Source organism: Siphateles boraxobius, unplaced genomic scaffold (genome assembly GCF_051911475.1).
Source record: "Siphateles boraxobius isolate OS27281-9 unplaced genomic scaffold, OSU_SipBor_1 8, whole genome shotgun sequence".
Taxonomy (NCBI): domain Eukaryota; kingdom Metazoa; phylum Chordata; class Actinopteri; order Cypriniformes; family Leuciscidae; genus Siphateles; species Siphateles boraxobius.
The window spans coordinates 697,343-720,857 of NW_027509208.1; the positions used below are offsets into that span (position 1 = coordinate 697,343).

The 23,515-nt window shown below is 37.9% G+C and overlaps 2 protein-coding genes across 2 annotated transcripts in view; one reads left to right on the forward strand and one right to left on the reverse strand.

Annotated features, from left to right (window-relative positions):
* Nucleotides 1-23,515, reverse strand: part of LOC143729596 (uncharacterized) — a 700,608-nt gene that overhangs the window by 138,279 nt on the left and 538,814 nt on the right. The gene's annotated exons all lie outside the window — the stretch shown is intronic.
* The window catches only part of rcan2 (regulator of calcineurin 2), a 79,213-nt gene continuing 56,574 nt past the window's right edge, over nt 877-23,515 (forward strand). Inside the window, exons 1-2 of the mRNA XM_077220682.1 lie at nt 877-1,311; nt 5,845-6,062. Coding sequence (XP_077076797.1) covers nt 5,847-6,062 — 216 coding nt within the window. The 5' untranslated portion in view covers nt 877-1,311; nt 5,845-5,846. The remainder of the gene's footprint in view (nt 1,312-5,844; nt 6,063-23,515) is intronic.

Consider the following 23,515-nt stretch of genomic DNA (forward strand, 5'->3'; position numbering starts at 1 on the left):
GACTGTGAATTTGCCAAGCAAACATCATATTTTGTTGATCTTGGAACACATTCCTGTCAAACAAACATTAAAATCTTATTGAATAGGATAGGTATGTTCATCCATGATCAACTAGGATGTTGGATCCAGAAATATGGCACACTTGGCAAAATCATGAGAGGTACATTAAATAGCCTACAACATTCCAGAGATGTTCATCAGAAGGCTCATGTTTGGATACCCGAAAGTGGTGTGATGTAACAAAATAAAGCATTTCATTTGACATTCTTGTTCTACCATAAGAATCAATTAAAAACTAAAATATACAACAACTCTAAAAACAACTGTGTGCTACTGATAAGATGATAGAAGTTTTGTAATTAAACATTCATTAACATGATCAATAATATAAAAAAATTTCACATCAAGAGGGTGGTGGTCATATATGATGATGATATATTTGATGGTGATTTCACCCTGTAGCTAGTTTGTAATGAGGTAAACTGGTGATGTTACCTTGTTTAACTGAATAGAGCAATTAAGCTATATAAATTAATATTTAGCATGAGCACTAAATAGATCTAGCCAGCCACATACAATCTTAATTTACTTAGGCCTATTGAGCTATAATAAAAAAGCATTAAATTATCACTCCTGAAATTGTGTTAATAATAAGGCCATATAATAATAAGCAATAATATAATACAAGTTTTTTTTTATTTTATTTTTTTAAGTTCAATACAAGCTGGTTTCCTTGCCTGGCAAATCTGGTCTTCAGCTAAAAAATAAAAAATAAACAAAACCAGCGTCCAGCAAAACAGTTTCAATTGTTTCTCTCAGCAGTGTTTCTTTTTTTACTATGGTATAAATAGATACCCACAAACACTATCACATTTTATCGCATTCAACTCACCGCACAATTCAACCCATGCTGCAAGTGCTTTTGAGTCTTACAATAATTCATTTCAAGAAATCTCTGCTTTGCCCTGCACCACATTTACTAAAAACAACCTGCTGAACGTGTCATAGCGCCGCAACATCAACTGCTGGCGAAACCTCTGACGTAGTTTGGTTAATTTGCATATTCGCTTTTAGGAGAAGGCTATTGGTCCCAGAATCTCCCCCGCGCTCGCAGCGCTGCATTTCATTAGTGGGTTGAGCAAACATCATTTGAATGCCGGGAGGCGGTCATTGGTGAATCGAGCTGTCTGCAGTAACGTCAAGAGATTAGTGAATCGCAGCTGGAATGCGAGCTTGATTCACAAAGGCAAGAGAGGGAGACAAAGCCACCGCGCAGAAGATACGCACACCGGACTGCCACATCCCGCACAGGTACCGAGAATCGTGTCGATTTACTCCAATAGAGTATCCTGTATCTGTAGGCTGGTGTAGAGCTTTGACAGGTGTTGCTGCTTTTATAAATGCTCAGAGAAAAAGAGAGAGCGCGCGCGCGCGAGAGAGTGTGTCAAATGAATGCAGAATTTTTTAAGTGTTGTATGCTACATACTATTCTACATATAGTATTATGTAGTGTATACTATAGTATTTACTTTATTCTGCACTGCTTTAATCCTGTATGCATGTCACTTTTAAACAAATCACTTTTACACGAGTTTATGGGGACTTGTAAAGTCCGCATTGGTAGACAGATATGCTTCAATAACCAGCCTTACAATCCTAAAAAGAGTATGCTAGACATTTGATGATGCTATTGAATTTGTAATAGTAGCCTAGTTTATGAAGTGCACTCCTTGACCTTGACAGACGCTGCCAGTAGTGTGCTGTATTTACAGTTGCTGGAATTAATGATGATGTTTATGTGGCATGTTCACCATAAGGGTTTGTTATATTAGTCATCAGACAGAGAGAAATGATAAAAATAAACCCTTATTGCGAATAAAGAAAAGTGAATGTCAGGTGATGACGACAGAGGGACCGCTCCTCTAGTGATGACTCAAAGGGGATGCAGCAAACAGGTTGCAGTAGACTGTGATTGACACTTACCCTTTTCATTTAGCCCTTTATGCACTGTATAAACAATGCATATTATATAATACAGAATTATTTATTTTTAAACAGCCAACGTTTGTACCCAAATACTTTTAAAATCTCTTAGTTGTAACTAATAAGGTCATGCACACTGTAATTTACTATAATACACTATAAAAACTGTTAGAGCATTTCGTTATAATACAGGTCCTTCTCAAAAAATTAGCATATTGTGATAAAGTTCATTATTTTCCATAATGTAATGATAAAAATTAAACTTTCATATATTTTAGATTCATTGCACACCAACTGAAATATTTCAGGTCTTTTATTGTTTTAATACTGATGATTTTGGCATACAGCTCATGAAAACCCAAAATTCCTATCTCAAAAAATTAGCATATTTCATCCGACCAATAAAATAAGTGTTTTTAATACAAAAAAAAAGTCAACCTTCAAATAATTATGTTCAGTTATGCACTCAAGAGTCAATACTTGGTCGGGAATCCTTTTGCAGAAATGACTGCTTCAATGCGGCGTGGCATGGAGGCAATCAGCCTGTGGCACTGCTGAGGTGTTATGGAGGCCCAGGATGCTTCGATAGCGGCCTTAAGCTCATCCAGAGTGTTGGGTCTTGCGTGTCTCAACTTTCTCTTCTCAATATCCCACAGATTCTCTATGGGGTTCAGGTCAGGAGAGTTGGCAGGCCAATTGAGCACAGTAATACCATGGTCAGTAAACCATTTACCAGTGGTTTTGGCACTGTGAGCAGGTGCCAGGTCGTGCTGAAAAATGAAATCTTCATCTCCATAAAGCTTTTCAGCAGATGGAAGCATGAAGTGCTCCAAAATCTGATAGCTAGCTGCATTGACCCTGCCCTTGATAAAACACAGTGGACCAACACCAGCAGCTGACATGGCACCCCAGACCATCACTGACTGTGGGTACTTGACACTGGACTACAGGCATTTTGGCATTTCCTTCTCCCCAGTCTTCCTCCAGACTCTGGCACCTTGATTTCCGAATGACATGCAAAACTGAGCAACAGTCCAGTGCTGCTCCTCTGTAGCCCAGATCAGGCGCTTCTGCCGCTGTTTCTGGTTCAAAAGTGGCTTGACCTGGGGAATGCGGCACCTGTAGCCCATTTCCTGCACACGCCTGTGCACGGTGGCTCTGGATATTTCTACTCCAGACTCAGTCCACTGCTTCCGCAGGTCCCCCAAGGTCTGGAATCGGTCCTTCTCCACAATCTTCCTCAGGGTCCGGTCACCTCTTCTCGTTGTGCAGCGTTTTTTTGCCACACTTTTTCCTTCCCGAAGACTTCCCACTGAGGTGCCTTGATACAGCACTCTGGGAACAGCCTATTTGTTCAGAAATTTCTTTGTGTCTTACCCTCTTGCTTGAGGGTGTCAATGATGGCCTTCTGGACAGCAGTCAGGTCGGCAGTCTTACCCATGATTGCGGTTTTGAGTAATGAAACAGGCTGGGAGTTTTTAAAAGCCTCAGGAATCTTTTGCAGGTGTTTAGAGTTAATTTGTTGATTCAGATGATTAGGTTAATAGCTCGTTTAGAGACCCTTTTCATGATATGCTAATTTTTTGAGACAGGAATTTTGGGTTTTCATGAGCTGTATGCCAAAATCATCAGTATTTAAACAATAAAAGACCTGAAATATTTCAGTTGGTGTGCAATGAATCTAAAATATATGACAGTTTAATTTTTATCATTACATTATGGAAAATAATGAACTTTATCACAATATGCTAATTTTTTGAGAAGGACCTGTATGTTTTGAAAGCAATAAATATAATAACTTGACTGTTTTTAAACCTCATGATCTGAGACCCCAAGGCCCCTTTAATAAAAATAAAAAGTTAAAAATAAGTTTAATAAAATAAAATGTTCTGATTAGTGTGCAAACTACCCAATTGTCCGTTTATAATTGTTTAATGCAGTTTTTCCAGGAATATGCTTGTAGGCCTATCTCAGATTGACCACATACAAAACAATATTGGAGAACAGTCATATTTCTGAAAATAACCTTCCAAATTTGCCAAAATAACATCTGTCAAATGGGTTTTAATTAGGTAATGAAAACAAAAAGAATTTGATTGGGGAAAGAAGAGATTAATTAATTAAGAGATTGGTTATATAATCGTTTATGTATGTATACACATAATACACCAAAAAATCATTGGGGAATTTGGGGTCAGAGTAAAGTCAATATTAACAAAGCATACATTAGGGTATTTTAAGCAGCTTTCTGGTTTCCAAAAAATAATGTGGATTAAACTATATTTAATAGTATACTTGTTTACTGTATGTATGTACTGTTACTGTTTTCTCATTTAAGTTTGTATGGCTAAAATGAAGATTTGGTGAATGATATTGATTATTCGGTGAGTTAGGAGGAACCATATATTTCCGATGTTTAGTGACCTTAGTCATGCCAACAAGCAAATATGTCTATAACTATAGTTGAACAGTATGCTTTTTGGCTGAGCTTTCAAGAACATTTCCAAAATTAAAGGCATTTAAAATCTAAAGCTGAGCGCCAATAGCATGCTTATGCTCATGCATAGTTTATGCACATCCTTATCTCATAACAGTTGTCATTGTAATATTGTAAATGAAATTGATCCCTGTCTGGAAGACTTCACGCTAATCAAGTTCCTCACAATCTCTGTATTTTATTAGTCGTCATTCTATTTTTAGCCTCTTTTACACAGGGCAAGAATGAACCAGACAGCTCCAGCCTCTATCTATAGCCTTGAGTGAAAGTGAGAGCACGCGTGTGTTAGAGAGTGTGTATGTGTGGCTGGTGATGGGCTATTGATCCCAAAAATAGCTGCGGGAGATTTAATAGTGCGTGTGACACCGGCGACAGTGCTGGCTTTGCCCACGGACCAAGCTTGTCAGGGGGGATCATGGGAAGAAAGGGCATGTGGAAAAGCTCTATGGAAATGGGTGCAAGCTGTTCCCCACTTGCCGTTGTTGTTTGTGTGGGCTGACAAGAGAGCAGTTCTGCTTTAAGCCCATCACCTAATCTTTTGGTGTAGCTTTAGTTACCTAGGACAGGGGTTAACATCTGCTCGATGGGGTTCTGGGAGGTAACTGTTCCCGTGTCACCTGTCGTGAGGACAAGCGCTTCCTATAATGCCTGGGTGTACAGAGAAAATACAGTTCATAAATATCTTGAAGCAATACAAGGAAAACAGTATATATATATATATATATATATATATATCAGCATCAACAGAACGTTAGGGTACTTTAAGTAGCTTTTTTAGTTTTCCCTGTTTTGTAATTAAATAATGTTTTAAACAATATACGAGTATACTTATATATTATTGCCTCTATTTTATTTGTGTTTACTGTTACTGACCCTTTGTATAGCTACAAAGAAGATCTGTTGAATGATATTGATAATTTTTTCGTCAGTTTAGCTCGGGTTTTAGTCACGCCAGTTCGTGTTTATGTTCTGTTTCATCTATGTTGTAAGTAGACTGCAAGTGTATAATACAGCCTGTAAACAATTAAAACAATAATTTGGATTAAACTATATTTAAGGGTATAGGCCTATATACTGAGTATTGACAGTTGTTTTTTTCTTTTTTTTCTTTTTGCTGTTACTTTTTTCACCCTTTAATTTGTATAGGTACAAAGAACATTTGGTGAAAGATATTGATTATTCATTTGGTGAATAAGGAACCATATATTTCTCATGTTTAGTGACCTTAGTCATGCCAAAAAGCAAACATGTCAATGGAAAACAAACATTGTAAGTGGACTGTAAAGTGTAGAATATATCCTGAAAGCAATTGGTGATATTAGAAAAACATCCTCAGTTTTGATATGGTTGTGTACCCCTTACAGCCATGAAGGGAGAGCATTTATTTGCCAACATGAGAAGTGCTCCATTCCTCCAGCGGGTTTACCTCCTAGGAGGAGAGGAGCTGGTAGTCCTGCAGTCCACCGTGGGGGAGTCCTCACTGGGAGACAGTTTCCAACAAATCACCGACTTCAATGATCTCCCTATGTCCCTCTTCGCCTGCAACGTCGACCAATCAGTATTTGAAGACCATGAGGGCAAGGTAAGGTTAAATGAAATTACTCACATATTCACCAGCCCTTAAAGGGATAGTTCACCCAAAAATGAAAATTCTGTCAGTATTTACTCTCCCTCATGTTGTTCAACCCCGTAAGACCTTCGTTCATCTTCGGAACACGAATTAAGATATTTTTGATGAAATCTGAGAGCTGGATCACTCCTCCATAGGCTTCTAAGGGATTGAAACTTGTTCCCCGAAAAGTTATTAAAGACATCGTTTAAATAGTCCAAGTGACTACAGTGGCTCAATCTTAACTAGTTTATCAAGCGACGAGAATACTTTTTGTGCAAAAACCCCCCAAAAATAACGACTTTATTTCAACTATTCATTTCCTTCTCTGTGGGCCTCGAGTGAGTTCACTAGTGTAACAGCGCAGCGCTTCTGTGTTTACATCACACGCATCACCAATAGTGAGCGTCGGCCAATAGTGAGCCTACATGTGACGTAGCTCTACGCTATCACTACGCTAACTGACTCGAGGCCCACAGAGAAGGAAATAAATAGTTGAAATAAAGTCGTTATTTTTGTTTGTTTTTGCGCACAAAAAGTATTCTCGTCGCTTGATAAACTTAGGATTGAGCCACTGTAGTCACTTGGACTATTTTAACGATGTCTTTAACAAATTTTCGGGGAACAAGTGTCAATCCCTTAGAAGCCTATGGAGGAGTGATCCAGCTCTCAGATTTAATCAAAAATATAGAAGATGAACGAAGGTCTTACGGGGTTGAACAACATGAGGGAGAGTAAATACTGACAGAATTTTCATTTTTGGGTGAACTATCCCTTTAATTTAAAAAATCCCTCCTGTATGTTGAAATGTTGTAATTTGAAATGGAAGTTCATTGCGCTAGTGGCACTAAATGGAGTCACAAAAATGGTTGTTTCCAAACAGGATTCTAACAACTTTTCAGCCTTCTCGTTATTCAGATTACAACCTCACATGATTGGTTGAGTTCAAGAGTCAAAAAGCATAAAAAGAAAGGAGAAGAACATTACAAATAAACAATATTTCCCCCTTTAGATAGTTTTAAATGTATTGTGGCACAGTAAAAACCTCATGGAGACATAGGAACAAAGGCAATTTGATTGGTAGGTATGCTAGAATGCTCCAGTGGAAAAGCAATTCCCTCGACCTGCATTACATGGTTTTGAATTAGGCCTCTCCAACCCAATTATCCATGTAGGCCACTTCAGGTGTGAAATTTGGCTTGTGGGCTCTCATCGCCACTGCTTTCTCCTCATTTGCAAACGCTCTAAGGAGTGAGTTTACACCTGGAGGCAAGGGAGTATCTTTCACTTCTTATGAAATTTGAAAGCCTATTTGTGGTTTTGTTGCTGGTATGATTTGCTTATGATGACCTATGGCAAAAATATTGACAAAATGCAGATAACTATTATGTTTCTTCCCATATTTTCAGTTCAGCGTCGTATTTTCTCACAATAGATACAGATATAACCAAAAGTCTGCATGGCTGATTAAAGCTATCTTATGTAGTAATGAAAGGCTGTAATAGAAGTTATAATGAGCTTTTGGCTTCAACACTTTGGTGATAAAATATGGGAGAAATGTTTGAAGTCACAATGAAACGGAAGTAGGGACAGATCTTTTCTTCTTTATTGTGACATAGATTCAAGTCTAATGGATTATCACAAAAATTTATTCATTAATTGCCGATTGGATTTTTGGGTGTTGCACTCAAAAATGGTGACAGATGAACATGAGCTTGCAGAGCCAAAATTTAAGCAGAATAAATGATTAGAGAATTCCTGCATTCAGTATATCACCAAATTCTCACCAGAAAATCCAGTTATGACGTTTTGAAAAAACAAAATAAAAAAGGAAACATATACATGGATGAATATTCATGTAGATAATAGATAGAATTGTCATTTCATGCCAGTTTTAAAGAGTGAAAACTCACCCAAATATTTTAATTCTGTCATCATATTCACTTTCAGGTAGTTCCAAACCCCTATGATTTTCTTCCGTTAAACACAAAAGGAAATGTTAAGCAAAGTGTTAACCCCACAATAAAAGTAAATGAGAATGGGTCCAAAATGGACAAAATATGACTAATATTAGCATTCTGCATAACATCTCATTTTGTGTTTCATGGCAGAACGACATGATGACATCTTTTTCTTTTTTTGGTAAATTATTCCTTTTAAGATCGATCGTTCGATCATTTAGCTATAGTCTCTAACTTGGCAATGTAACAGAGGTAGCGACGGATCATTTCTTGCATATCGTGATGCACATTTTTGGATTATCGAAAAAGAAATAATGTAGAACAGGACTTGGTTCTGTCCATCGGTTGTTGATTGGATGGAGGCAGATCTTAATGCAAACTTGCAGTAGATTGCAAGAATAGGGGCATGGTTGAAGTGGACTAAATGATTGGAAAAATCCGAGAGAGAAGTCTATTGTTTCACCGGAAGATGTAGTTTTGACATCATCATTTTGATTAAATTATATTGGGAAAAGAAAAAAATGAATGAATGGATGAATCACAATGAGATCATTAAGACACATTTAGATGTAATGTAATGCCAACTTTAAGCTCTTTATGTCTCCTAAATGTTGGAACCATGCTTGGAACAGGAAACATGGCAGTTACTGAATATTTGACCTCTAGCTGAATATTTAGCCCAGACCTTCTTCGAACAGAACACCGATCATGTGATATGCTGAGCTCTACCATGTCTGTCTGTCTCTCTGACCTGCACTGCATCTCACACACACACATGGAAAAAGAAATCTGAACACACACGCACATAGGCTACACTTTTTACACTGATCCATCCTGACATCTACTCTCAGACAGACTAGATCATCTGATTGAAGGGCTGTATAAAAGGTGTTCCATGACTCGCTCCATTGAGTCACAGGCTCCAGAAGGGCTCCTTATGAAATAGAACAAGTGCCCTGTCTTTTACTCTTGAATAACTCCACTAATACGAACATGCACACAGTATTCTTGAAAAGTGTCCCCTTGCCTCGCATTAACTTGAACCTGACTTGGCATGACTCATGTGGTTAATTTCCTTACATAACAAGAACAGTGTTGAAAGTTATTGGTTTTAAGGTGAATTCAGTGATCCATAATCAGGGACTTTGTTTTTCTATGCGTTAGTTTGGTTTGGGGCAAGGTTGTGTGGCTTCAATGCTTTTGTTAAAAGTTAAGTTACATTGTAGCCCGAATAGGTTTCACTGTGACACTGTGGGTTTCATGCAGATTTTTATTTTAAAGGGGACCTATTATGCACAATTCAATTTTATATTGTTTTTTTTTAAACATAATTATGCGTCCATAGTGTCTGTACACAATCACCCTATTGTGGTAAAAATCCATCCATGTTTGTTATATTCCCCATAAATCTGAAACAGGAATGTTCTCCAATGTGATGTCACGTTGGAACAGGCCCCGCCCACTATCTGCGGAATCTATTAGCTTAGCTCCTCCCCTGAGTGAGCTGTACACTTTACGTTTATCTTCTCACCAGAGCAGTAAATGGGATAGTTCACAAAACAATTAAAATTTCTGTCATTAATTACTCACCCTTATGTTGTTCCAAACCTGTAAGACTATCGTTCATCTTCAGAAAAAATAAAGATCTTTTTGATGAAATCTGGGAGCTTTCTGTCCCTCCATTGACAGCTGTATATTATGTAGGGCTGCAACTAACGATTATTTTGATAATCGATTAATCGGACGATTATTTTTTCGATTAATCGATTAATCGGATAGAAATTAAATTAGATTTTTTTTATTATAACTAAATAAAACCGTAAATCAGGGTATTTATGTGTAAAAGTGTACTTTAAAAAGTGCAAAAGCCACACATTGAGTTTTACTAATATCAATATTTGCATTGTTTTTAATGATAATTGCTGATGGCAAGTTGACAAACATGATTATTGTTAAAAAAATGATATCCAACATATTATGTTTTAACACAATTTTTGTTAAAACATATTTACACAGACATGTTGTTCAGATGTGAATATCTGAACTAAAAACAAACTAAAAACATCTAAAATATATAATTCATTTAATTTTTATTTAAAATTAATTATATATAAGGAATATAAGGATAAAGAATATAATATATATTATATATATAATATATAAAAGAATATAATATAAGGATAAATTGATTAAATAAATATAGAAAGACTGAAAACAATTGTGTGAACGTAGAGCCGCAGTAGATCGCGTTTGAAAAACAATTAAAACTTAGTAGACAAATGCTATAAAAAGAGAACGGAATGGAGGTAACGTTACCCAGCAAGCTAACAGGCTTGAGTAAAGGACAGGAGAAATGATGCATTAGTGCACAAGCATTCGCTGAAAACCACTGAGTACAGTGACTAAAAAACTATATTTTACTGCTGCTGTTATTAACTGCCTTTGTATTTAATGCTTCACTTTGTAAAGACCGTTTTAATTTAACCTATTTCTGCGGTAGCGCTATTTTAATCCATCACTTACGTTGCGAGCGAACTGATTGCACAACCTGATGCTCGAGACAAAATACAGACATCCCAAGATCCCGGAAGTCCCGGGAGTCTCCCGCATATTGATTGCGGCTCCCTGATGCCCGCGAATTAGTTCAAACTCCCGAAATCTAGAGCGCGCAAGCAAGAGCGCGCATGCGAGACAGAAGAGACTGCTCCAAACCGTGTAGCGCGCGCGCTCGGCAGAGCGCCTGAGGGAGAGAGACCTTGCGTGTGTGTGCGTACCAGTAAACGCTCCCCGTGACGTAAGCAGACCAACTAATCGATAATGACATTCGTTGACAACGATTTTCATAATCGATTATAATCGATTTTATCGATTTATTTGTTGCAGCCCTAATATTATGCCGCTGTCACTTTAATACACAGTAGGGATGTGACGGTGAGGATATTTTTCCACCGGTTAATCGACGTGTGACAACAGCGGTAATACCGGTATCACCGGCTGGGGCTTTTAAATCGCTAATTCTAAAGGCAAAAGTAAAATGCGCGCATTTGCACGCATGGTGGGTTTGTTATTATTCCTAATGAAAAACCCCGAAAGAGAACTCGATACTTTCTTTTCTGTGGGTCGTGTGTGTATACGTGTGTAATAGGCAGGACTTAACGGATACTGCGTAATTGCGTTAAATATTTTTAACGCTTTAAACTTTTTTTTCTTTTTCTCGGTGTCGTGGTAGGGCAAGTGATGAAACCGGTGTTGCGACTGAACACCGTGTAACACCGACTACTGTAGCAAGCCTAATACACAGATCTAACATACACATGCAATTTCTTTCCCTGCTGTTTACTTTCACAGGCATAACCGACTGTGTTTAGGTGAACTCTGTGTGTTTTTATATAACCTTGTGTGTATTTGACAGTTTAAGCGCAATAAGATGTGAAAGAGAAATTGGTTTAATATTCATGGGAGACGCCGTCTGACATCCAGCTTCCTGTGCGCGTGGTTCGGATGTGCGTTTAGAAAATCATATATCAGAAGTTTAAACTGATATGGCTTTAAAATGCATGCAAATTAAAATAAACTTTAATAATGAAGAAAAACTGCAATTTCACGTGAGCATGATAATTGATAATCAAAACCAAACAGATGTTTTGTTAGTTTTTGGGAGAGTATCCGAAGCACGAGCTGTAAAGGCACAGCATTATTCTGGAGCAGCAACTCATTGGAAATTAAAGATACAAATGCACAAAAACAGCATGTTTTTGCTTCCACTAAAAAAATGGTAATTTACAAAATGGTATAATAAATGATCAGTGGGGTATTTTGAGCTGAAACTTCACAGAAACAGTCTGGGGACTTATGTTTCATCTTGTAAAAAGGAGCATCATAGATCCCCGTTAATAGTGTACCAGTCCTGATCCTAATTAAAAATGAATAAATTATCAAAACAGTTCAGCAAACAAGAAGTTAATACTGAGTTCTGCCTTTTTAGGCACAATATTGACAGTTTTTGCTCTGCCAATAAAAAATTATTCCAAACAAAGTCACCTAACGCCTAGCAAATCAGTGTTTTCGAACAAATCAGTTGAATGAACGATTCACTGACTCACTTGTAATAAAATGTGTGTTCGTCATGAAGTGGCACTGCACAGATCATTCGATGTATGACATCGCTCTCGCAGAACATTGATGTCATACACCGGTCGGTCTGCAAAAGTCAAACACACCTAAAGACTAGTCACTTGTTTCATTCATGAATAAATTAATTATTTAAACAAATCATCTGAGTAAGGGACTCACTCATAAAAACATGAGTTGCCACCTACTGGCATATTGATGTAACCCGCAGAAAGCGTTTTTGAACTGTTGTATGATTTATATTAAAAATTATTTGTAGTAATAATGTATAAATAATGTATATTTTCTAAACCTGGATAGTTTATCTTTTTTATTATTTGAAACATTTTACTTAGATATTTGTTAATAACATTGATCTAATAAAACATGGCTGTTGACAACTCTAGGGTCGAAATAAATCGCAGTCAAATAAACGCAGCAATTTGTGTTTGAGCAAAACTGTGAGTCAAACTGTTCTTCAAAAAATCATTTTTATTTGTAAAGAATAATTCATTTATTTGAGAACTTCAATTATAGTGTCTATTACAGAATACAAACCCCTATCATAAAGGAGGGAACATTACTTAATTAGCCAGCTAATTGTGCTGATAATTCTGCTCTTAATGTTTGACTTCTTCCCCTACAAATACCATGAAATATTAACTGATTAACAGAGCATGATTGCATCTCCTGGATTGGCCAACTTTCATAAATGTCTTTTTGCTGAACTGTTTACTCTTGATAAAGATCTTCTCCCCTTCCTCTAAATTGATTACAGAGCACATGGTTGTGGGTTGCAGAAGCTGTCTGATAGCTACTCAACTGTCTCTGATTGGAAGGGGACAGTTTTGAATTAATGGATGTTATGGGACCGACTGGCCCATTTATTTATAACTTATGTTGATGGAGCTATGAAGGATATGCTATCGTCGGTCACCATAACCTAAACAGCATTTTAGCTTGAATTATAATTTTTTTCTTGCTTATAAAGTGGACATGCAAATAAATAAAAGTAGTTGATACACCATGTGGACATATTCTGATTCTATATCAACAACTTATAATTTTCACAAGCTTAATTACTGTATACAAATGTACATGTCACAGTAACGTTTCCCAGTTAGTTTGAATCGGACACAACCAAAGAAATGATTTGCGGTTACTTGAATTCAGTACTGAGGTCGTGACAAATTGGGTCCTCTTTTAAAATCTCTGGCAAAATGTCTGTTTTAGTTAGCTCATGTACTAGCATAGCATACAGATACCCTAACAGGAGATTAGCCTGATATCTTAGCTACACATTCACAATAATCATTATCAGTAATATATAATTACTTGTTAAATAAAGTAAATGTCCAAATGTTTATGTTATAAAAAGAATGTTGTAATGAATTATGTATTTATATCTTTTAAATGTATATAATTTGTGTGTACTTGGCATAACTACAGTATTAACTGATTGAGACCTGATTTTGAGGAAACGTGAACATGAAATGACCCAGAAGTGACCCGCATGCGCAGAAGAGTACTCAACGGTCAACGACGTCACTTGTTGTTTGGGGAAGTAGTTAAACATGGCCTGAATAGAGCTGTCCCCCCAAATATTAAATAAATCAGAAACCTCGCTTCCCTTCCATTGACTGGTCTCAGCATCGTATGCCATAGTTGTTGTTTATCTTCTCATTCCCACCTACTTCAATGCAGAATTATGACGTTTGTCGCATATCAATGACGTGCAGGTCGGATACATGTGAACTGGCCGTTCAGATTGAAGTCGCATTTCAAAAGATCGGATACATATCGGATTTTGACCACATACCCAAGTGGCCTGGGTCGCATTTGAAAAGATCGGATCTGTGTCGTTCAGACTGTCATGAAAAGATCAGATACAGGTCGCACAGGGGCAAAAAAATCGTTTCAGCCTGTAGTGTGAACGTTGGAAAATGATGTAAAACTAAGTTCCTGCAATCACAAGGGCATGCTGGAAATGCATAGATGCTATTATAGTCAGCTGCCATAATGTCATCTGCATCATCTTAGAAGTTATTATTATATTTCTATCCTTATTTTTCACTCATGTGTATGAGATTATTGCATTTTAAACATTCTACCCCCATAGCCGGCTGTTGCTTGGCCGTAGCCCCCTGTGACCCTGCAATCCCTTCAGCGCAGAGTATTCAGCATCCCTGATTGGATTTGGCTAACATCCGGAGAGCAGTGGAATGCTCCAGATTTATGAAGCTTAATGACAGATGACAGCGAGACAGAATAGGCTGTTGCTATTCTCGTTTCTCCAGCTCTCCCCTTGCGCCTGGTCGCGCACTGCTGTCGAGTGCCCCCACTTCGCTGATTGATCAAGGGAGGTCAAATTGTTGCAAAGGAGCATCAGCACCGTGCCGTTGCCTTCAGCCGTGATTCGCAGCGCTGTCAAAATGTTTGATTGTGTTTGGCACCTCTGGAAGAGGCACTTGTTGTGCATCTGAGCCGCTGAATCAATTTAGTAGGCTGTGATTATATTAACCCCATGAAAGGCCCAGGTGATGCATATGATCTATTTAAAGATGAATGGCGTTATTAGCTCTCTAAGAATAGGAAAGCAATCTCACAGATTTTACAAAATCAGGCAGACTGGAGCCCACGCAGAGAGCTGATGCAATTCGAATTATGTGGATTGACTCTTCTGTCAAGACTAAAACCAACTGTCTTCCTTTCTAATCATGTTGTTTTTTGGACAGCCTAACTTTCAAACTTTAAGCTATTGAAACTTTTTTTTTTTTTACTTTCAGGGAAGACTTTGTCAAGCAGCATTCAAAGACACATTGTCATTTCCTAGTTAGGGTGCTTTCACATCTGTAGTTCGGTTCATTTGTCCCGGACCAAGGGCGAAAAATGATTCTTTGTAGAATTTTTCACGGCGTTTTGGTTCCTTTTCACACCACACTCTTTTGCTCTGACCTGATTGCTCTGGTCTGAATCAGTTGATGAAACGAACCAAAACGCAGTCACTTGAAAACATCCACATCACTCATTGGCCAGATGCGTCTTGAACGTATTTCCACAACTGCACTTCGATTGGTCAGAATTAACGTGCAGGAAAATTCCAACAGAACTCCCGGAAGTAAACAAAGAGGAGGAAAATCCAGCAGACAACACACCGCTTTTTTCTATTGAGATCAGTTTGCTAAACAAAGTGAAGATTTCGCTGTTTGTTTTAGAGCGAGCTTTTGTAGATTGACCTGTAGAGGGCAATCTAATCTAATGCCGTTCGACTTTGGCTTAAAAGTAGCTAAGAAGAACCTGTTTGGTGCAGATGTGAAACAACCTGGACTGTTATCAAGTGTACTGCTGGCTATTGATGTTCCTTGAGTAAATTAACTATCTTGAACGGATCTGTCTCTAGCAAGTTATTACTCTGTTCTTGTGAGGTTTTGAAAGTTGGGACCTAATATGGTCATCAGACCAAATTTCTATGAGGCAACTCACAACTCCAAGTTTGTCCGCGAGCTGCCATGCTAAAAGTGCAAACTGTCAACAAACATTAATCCTTATCCTATTATGCACAGCGCAGCTGACTACGGCAGCTGGTTTAGTCCAAAAATGCGCTGTTCTTTGGCCGTTTGGTCTGTACGAGGTCGGATCACGTTCTCACCCGCTCCAGAGTTCGTTTGAAAGCTTGTTTGGTCCGCTTTTGGTGCGCACCCGAGTCCGATTGCTGCATTCACACCTGCCCAAACGAACCGCACCAAGGGGGAAAACGAACTCTAGTGCGATTCAACCCAACTAAATGAGGCAGGTGTGAAAGCACCCTAAAAGTGATAGCCCAGCCAAAAATAAAAAGATCAATTACTCGCTCTGCTCTTGTTCCTAACCTGTATGACTTTCTCTTCTCTGCGGAACACAAATTAATTTTGAAGACTGTTGGTTACCAAACAGTTTTGGTTGCCATTGACTTACCATTTTTGTCCATATGAATTCAGTGGGAACAGAAACAGAATTCTGTTACTTGGTTATCTACATTCTTTGAAATATCTTTTTTTGCGACATAGTGGGAAGTAAATGATGATAAAATTTTACATTTTGGGTGAACTATCCCTTTAACATTATTTAGCATTTGTCTTCTCACTGTATACTACATACTAAGCTGTTTTGTAGCTTTAATATTGGGGTTGGCATTTACTGATAGAATTACCCACGTCAGCCAGCGGTACATCATGGCTATCCGTCATAGACTTTTTCTGCGTCTCTCCCTTGAGCTCACCCTGCATCAATACTATATCCACTTTGGAAATGTCACACACGTAAACCTAGACATGATTCACATAGTGTCTCACTTATGAGCTGCCACTTGAGTTGTTAGCATGGCAAACATGGAGATATGTTCTCTGCGACAGGCGAGTGATTACCAAGCCTGCAGAAAGACAGAGTGAGATCTATCTTTCAGATATGCTGTTTTCAGTGCATGCAGTGTTCAGATTACAAGAGGTGTGTGTGATAAAGGCCCCCAGTTTGAGCCATATTCTTCGCTGTTACTACTAAAACATTTCACTCTATTTAATAATTGATTTATTTCATAATGTTTTTTTGTTAAATATACACAGAATATACAAAATCTGCATTTAATGGCATAAAATAAATATTAAAATCATCTACAATTAATATAGCTGTTCAATGTGTTCTCCGCCATTTTCATGAAAGTCATACAGGTTTGGAACGGCGTGAGGTTGAGTAAATGATGATAGTTTTTGGGTTAACTAACCATTTAAATAAATGTATTTAAATTAAATATTAAATTATTTCAATTAAAGGAAAGGGATAGTTTACCCCAAAATAAATATTCTGTCATCATTTACATCATTTGTCATTATGTCATTCCAAACCCTTAAGACTGGTTAATCTTGCTTAAACACGTATTTTAATGACACCTTAGAGGTTTCTATCCCTCCATTGAAAGTCCAGGTAACCAAAATGTAGAAGAACAATATTTTTAATGATTGTCTGTCAGAATGGTATTCTACATCCTGTTTGTTACCTCCGTCGCCTCTGGCTTGCTTACCTGGGGAAACTTAATTTTCAACAATATTATTGATTTGACTTCACTGACACTATTGGATGAGACCTGATCTGAGCTGAACGATGACATCACTGTTTTCAGCAGAACTGCTTTATAGATAAAAATGAACTAATTTAACATTTGATGATCTTAACAACGGAGATGAATCAACACTGAACTGACTTCAGCTGAATAATTACACTATTTTCTTTTAGAACTGCTGTTCAGCTGAAATGACTTCTGTTTGCATCATTTAATCATTTTCCTGTTATCAATCCGCAACGAAGTTCATTGATAAGGGAAGGAGCTGGCGGGAACCGGCGAACGTTCAACGTTAATTTTAATCCAAAAATAAACACAAAACAAGGTGAAAGTAAAGCGGCAGCGCCTCACGAACGACTGCCGCATATAACCATAATAAAACATAACATAAAATCCAGGCCTGGTCCTCTCTCATCCTTCACTGTCATCACTCCTCCTTTAATCAGGGCTCTCGGCCCCACCCTGGTTGCCACACAGTATAAAGATGCTTTGAAACAATCTGTATTGTATAAAGCGCTATATAAATAAAGGTGACTTGACTTGACTTACCTCAATTAAAGTTAAGGAATTCAGTTGGAATTTGAAAGGCTTTCTGAGTTAATTTCTGAATAGCAAACGACCCATCATGCTTCAGGCACCAACACACCAGAATCTACTGGGACCAAAGACAGAAAAATTGAGTTTAAATGTACAGGATAACCTGAAATATGCACATGGACTCTTCGTTGTACAGTTTCCTATATGATGTCACTACAAATCCCTGACAAAAGACAGAGGAATCTAGAAGAGTTTAGATGAGCTCTAGTTTCACTGGGGTTATGTAATCGAGCTTGCTGGTCATAAGTTCTGCTTTATATGGTCATTTCAGTTTTAAGTGGAGTTACAAGTATGGCCTTTTGTTCCGCATAAATTCCTTTCCTCAGGCCGAAGTATGGCTGTTCCAGTGTGTGTGTTTGACTACTAACCCCGACCTCCTGCTTGAAAGGCTAAAGTTCACCAAACGGATGAAACCATAGCCCAGTAATGTGACACTGCAGAAATATCAGATGTCTGCTCTCTTCAATGACGTTTATAGAGTGCAGGGACACAGAAAAAAAACAGGCTAATGCTATCCTCAAGTGAGCTATTAACATTCCAGTATCACTCTTTTATTGTGCTGGCTAGCACTGATACGTGATGCTATGGTTCTTGTTTTGCAAACTGTCAAGGTTAAATACATGAATGGGGATCTATTAGCATTAATGTTGCTCATCCATGCGGAACTGTGCATGACGTGTGCATGACCTCTCTGCTGTACCTGTTCCCAGTGCGCCGCTCAATGTTTTTGCCAGGGGGTTTAATACCTCCCACTCACTAGTCAGTGCTCATGCTTATGTCATCATAGTGCTCTATCTCCCTGCATTCTGCTGATCAGCCCCATTACATAACGCTCATACCTCTCAAGTGTTAACGACACTTCATAACAATCCTGTGTCCATGGAATACGGTAACTCTTTTGTTTGCCAGTGAAATGTAATGCATGATTAATTATATTTGAATAGTATTTATTATAATTAATTACATGTTTTCATTCAATACTGAAAAGGATTGAAAAATCTATTGAATAAATACAATTTACTATATGCTTACACTACTGTTCAAAAGTGTAGGTAAGATTTAGGTAAATGGGTAAGATTTTTAAATGTTTTTGAAAATGTTTTTTTGAAAGTCTTTTACCAAGGCTGCAATTATTTGATAAAAAATAATAAATTTTAATTATTATAATAAATCTGAAAAAAATATTACATTTTAAAATATATATTTTCTATTTTAATATATTTTAAATTTTAATTCATTCCTGTGACGGCAAAGTTGAGTTTTTAGCAGCCATTAAAGGTGCAGTGTGTGATTTTTAGCGGCATCTAGTGGTGAGGTTACGAATTGCAACCAACAAAAGTTACGGTGGCCGACAGGAAAATATGTCATCGTCTGAGACAGCAGAGAGTAGCCAGTTCAGCATTGAGGTTTCTTTACAAGGATAAGAAATTATGTTTACTTAATTATTCAGTAAAACTATACAGGTGCTGGTCATATAATTAGAATATCATCAAAAAGTTGATTTATTTCAGTAATTCCATTCAAAAAGTGAAATTTAGATATTATATTCATTGATTACACACAGACTGATATATTTCAAATGTTTATTTCATTTAATTGTGATGATTAAAACTGACAACTAATGAAAATCCCAAATTCAGTATCTCAGAAAATTAGAATATTACTTAAGACCAATACAAAAAAAGGATTTTTTGAAATGTTGGCCTTTTTCCTTAATTACTGCAGCAATGCGGGGTGCCATGGAGTCGATCAGTCTGTGGCACTGACAAAACTGACAAAAGGTCATTGCTAAAGAGGCTGGCTGTTCACAGAGCTCTGTGTCCAAGCACATTAATAGAGAGGCGAAGGGAAGGAAAAGATGTGGTAGAAAAACGTTTACAAGCAATAGGGATAACCGCACCCTGGAGAGGATTGTGAAACAAAAACCCATTAAAAAATGTGGGGGAGATTCACAAAGAGTGGACTTCAGCTGGAGTCAGTGTTTCAAGAACCACCACGCACAGACGTATTCAAGACATAGGTTTCAGCTGTCGCATTCCTTGTGTCAAGCCACTCTTGAACAAGACACAGCGTCAGAAGCGTCTAAAGACAAAAAGGACTGGACTGCTGCTGAGTGGTCCAAAGTTATGTTCTCTGATGAAAGTTAATTTTGCATTTCCTTTGGAAATCAAAGTCCCAGAGTCTGGAGGAAGAGAGGAGAGGCACAGAATCCACGTTGCTTGAAGTCCAGTGTAAAGTTTCCGCAGTCAGTGATGGTTTGGGGTGCCATGTCATCTGCTGGTGTTGGTCCACTGTGTTTTCTGAGGTCCAAGGTCAACACAGCCGTCTACCAGGAAGTTTTAGAGCACTCCATACTTCCTGCTGCTGACCAACTTTATGGAGATGCAGATTTCATTTTCCAACAGCATTTGGCACCTGCACACAGTGCCAAAGCTACCAGTACCTGGTTTAAGGACCATGGTATCCCTGTTCTTAATTGGCCAGCAAACTCGCCTGACCTTAACCCTGTAGAAAATCTATGGGGTATTGTGAAGAGGAAGATGCGATACGCCAGACCCAACAATGCAGAAGAGGCCACTATCAGAGCAACCTGGGCTCTCATAACACGTGAGCAGTGCCACAGACTGATCGATTCCATGCCACGCCGCATTGCTGCAGTAATTCAGGCAAAAGGAGCCCCAACTAAGTATTGAGTGCTGTACATGCTCATACTTTTCATGTTCATACTTTTCAGTTGGCCAACATTTCTAAAAATCCTTTTTTTGTATTGGTCTTAAGTAATATTCTAATTTTCGGAAATACTGAATTTGGGATTTTCATTAGTTGTCCGTTTTAATCATCACAATTAAATTAAATAAACATTTGAAATATATCAGTCTGTGTGTAATGAATGAATATAATATCTAAATTTCACTTTTTGAATGGAATTACTTAAATAAATCAACTTTTTGAAGATATTCTAATTAAATGACCAGCACCTGTATGTTATTACGAATATTATTGTCACTTGTTCATCATTGTGCCAGTGTTTTATTCGCTGAACTAAGCTTGCTTCCTTGCACGAAGAGCAACATAGTAACGAAACGCGCTTGTCCGTTTAGGGCCACTGTAGAAACATGACAACACAAAATGTCGACCTCCATAGAAGGGGGCGCCCGCGATTATGGAGATATAAATGTCTCATTATAAATGGTAAATGGACTGCATTTATATAGCGCTTTCAAAGACCCAATGGCCATGAAAGCACTTTACATGTTGCCTCACATTCACCCATTCACTCACCGACGGCGGTGTCAGCCATGCAAGGCGCCTTCCAGTTCGTCGGGAGCAGCTGGGGTTAGGTGTCTTTCTCATGGACACCTCGACACTTGGTCAGGTGGAAATGGGGATCGAACCACCAACCTTTTGGTTTGTAGACAACCTACATGAGCCACTGCCGCCCCAACACAATAAGGTAATAAAAACTTAACGGTTCATTATGCAAGGTCTTTATACCCCACTGAAAACATAGTTATGGATCTTATATTGCATTTCTGTCAATAGATCCTCAGAAATATTACACATTGCACCTTTAACACTTCAGAAATCATTCTAATACGCTGATTTGCTGCTTGCTTCAGACACTTGCATGTGACACTTGTAACTGCCATATGTGACCTGTTCCTTTCTATGTGTGACGCTTGTTTGCTTGTTGATTATGCTGTATTTTGTATTTAATTTGTAACTGGTGTGCCGTCTTGGCCAGGTCTCCCTCGAAAAAGAGATTTCGGTCTCAAGGGACTTCCTGGTTAAATAAAGGGAAAAAAAACAAAAACAAAAAAAACATTATATTATTAACATTTTACCAAAATCAAACACAGTTACAAGGTTTTTGACCAGTACATTTCTGAGAATTTGGACTTTTTTTTTTGTCCATCATTAGAACGTCTGCATCGGAGTCAGTAAGTGCATCACATTAGGTTTTCATCACCTTACAGGTTATAAAGTTTACTGTAGCCATGTGGGCGCACAGTTTTCTTCGATAGAGGCGTGTGGAGTTATGAGGTTTTAGCAGCAGTTTGAGGATCCAGTGGAGTTACAAGTTTTAGTCACAAGCTCTTTTTAATACTTTTCATTGGTTAAATATTTGCAAAACCAACAGGCACACATAATGGGTGACCAATAGTGATGATTTAAGAAAAACATATATATGGAGACACGAGGTTTCCGCCCAAAAGCAACAATATATTACGTATATTGGAATGCAATGTAAGACACTTTGGATAAAAGCATTTGCCAAATTAATGAATGTAAATGTAAACGCATGTTGCATTCACTGCCATCCATTAGCATCTTGGAATAAAAACTGTTCAGTATGAGTTGTATGGTAGTATACTGTTCTAAACATAGCCAATTTTTGGCCATCTCACAATTAATTAATTTTCAGCATTGTCTTCATATTACATGCATTACATGCCACGGCTGCCTACCATTTAACCTTTGTATGCAGGGGCAATGACGTTCAAGACCACGGCTCTCTGTTCAAGACCACAAATCAAACCCTTTTGGAAAGATAGCCAAAAAGCTCCGGGCTCTGATTTATTGTAATCAAAGGTTGGAGAGTGTCTATTAGGATGCAGCTGCTACATGGATTAGCACCACAATGAATATAAAAGTGCTCTAATAGACTAGAGAATGTTGGTGCCGTCATAGTTTCATCCTTAGAGATGAGTAACACCTAAAATTTACACGGGCATGAGCACAATATCCCTGCTTTAAAACTTGAAAGCTGACAATTCCTTTTTCCATATGTATGTATGTGTACATATATATATACAGACATACAAACAAGAGTTCAGTGTATTGACACATATTTTAATGTAAAACAAAAGGTCAGCCAGAGGTTACTGACATAAAAATCCTCCCCAAAAATACAGCCTATTTAATGCTAAAAGTGGTGTGGAAATTTACTTTGGACTAATTATTAAAAATTGTATTTACTTATTTTAGCAAACAATTTTTTTTAAAGTCACTGAAATCACTACACTAAATGAAGCAAGGGTGTAAAGTTACAATCAAGATATTTTAATGGCATAAATAAATTATTTTCACAGAAAAAATATTTAAATATGTAATTTGCATTATCAAAGATGAGTTTTAGGCAAGCGCCAACCTTCCGGTCTTTCTCTTGAATCCAACACGGAAGTGACTTAAACTGCAATTCATCGACTGGCCACTAGAGACAGCCTCCAAAAGAGATTCAATCCCATATCCCATAGCGTCACGTTACCTCAGCTAATCCCCCCTCTTTGCCCATTTTCGGTTATCTGGGAGTGACGCACGGAGATGCGCTGCCAAGATGGCGACGGCCGGCTCCGCCCACTTTGGGCTTCAAAAATGCTCTTCAGAAACCTACGGGTGACGTCATGGACACTACGTCCATTGTTTTATACAGTCTATGGTTTTACCGAGCGGCAACATTCTAATCTGAAATATGAAGCCTACCCGGAAGTGCGAAAAACTGCAATACATCGAAAATCCGCGCAGGTCCCAAAAGGGAGCAAATGTCCATAGACCCCCATGTTAAAATGTCCGTTTATCACAGCATAAGTTTCATGTTTTTACAGGTTGGTCCCATGGACTTTTAATTGTATTTTTCGATAGGTTCCGAGTGCCTGACAACTGTG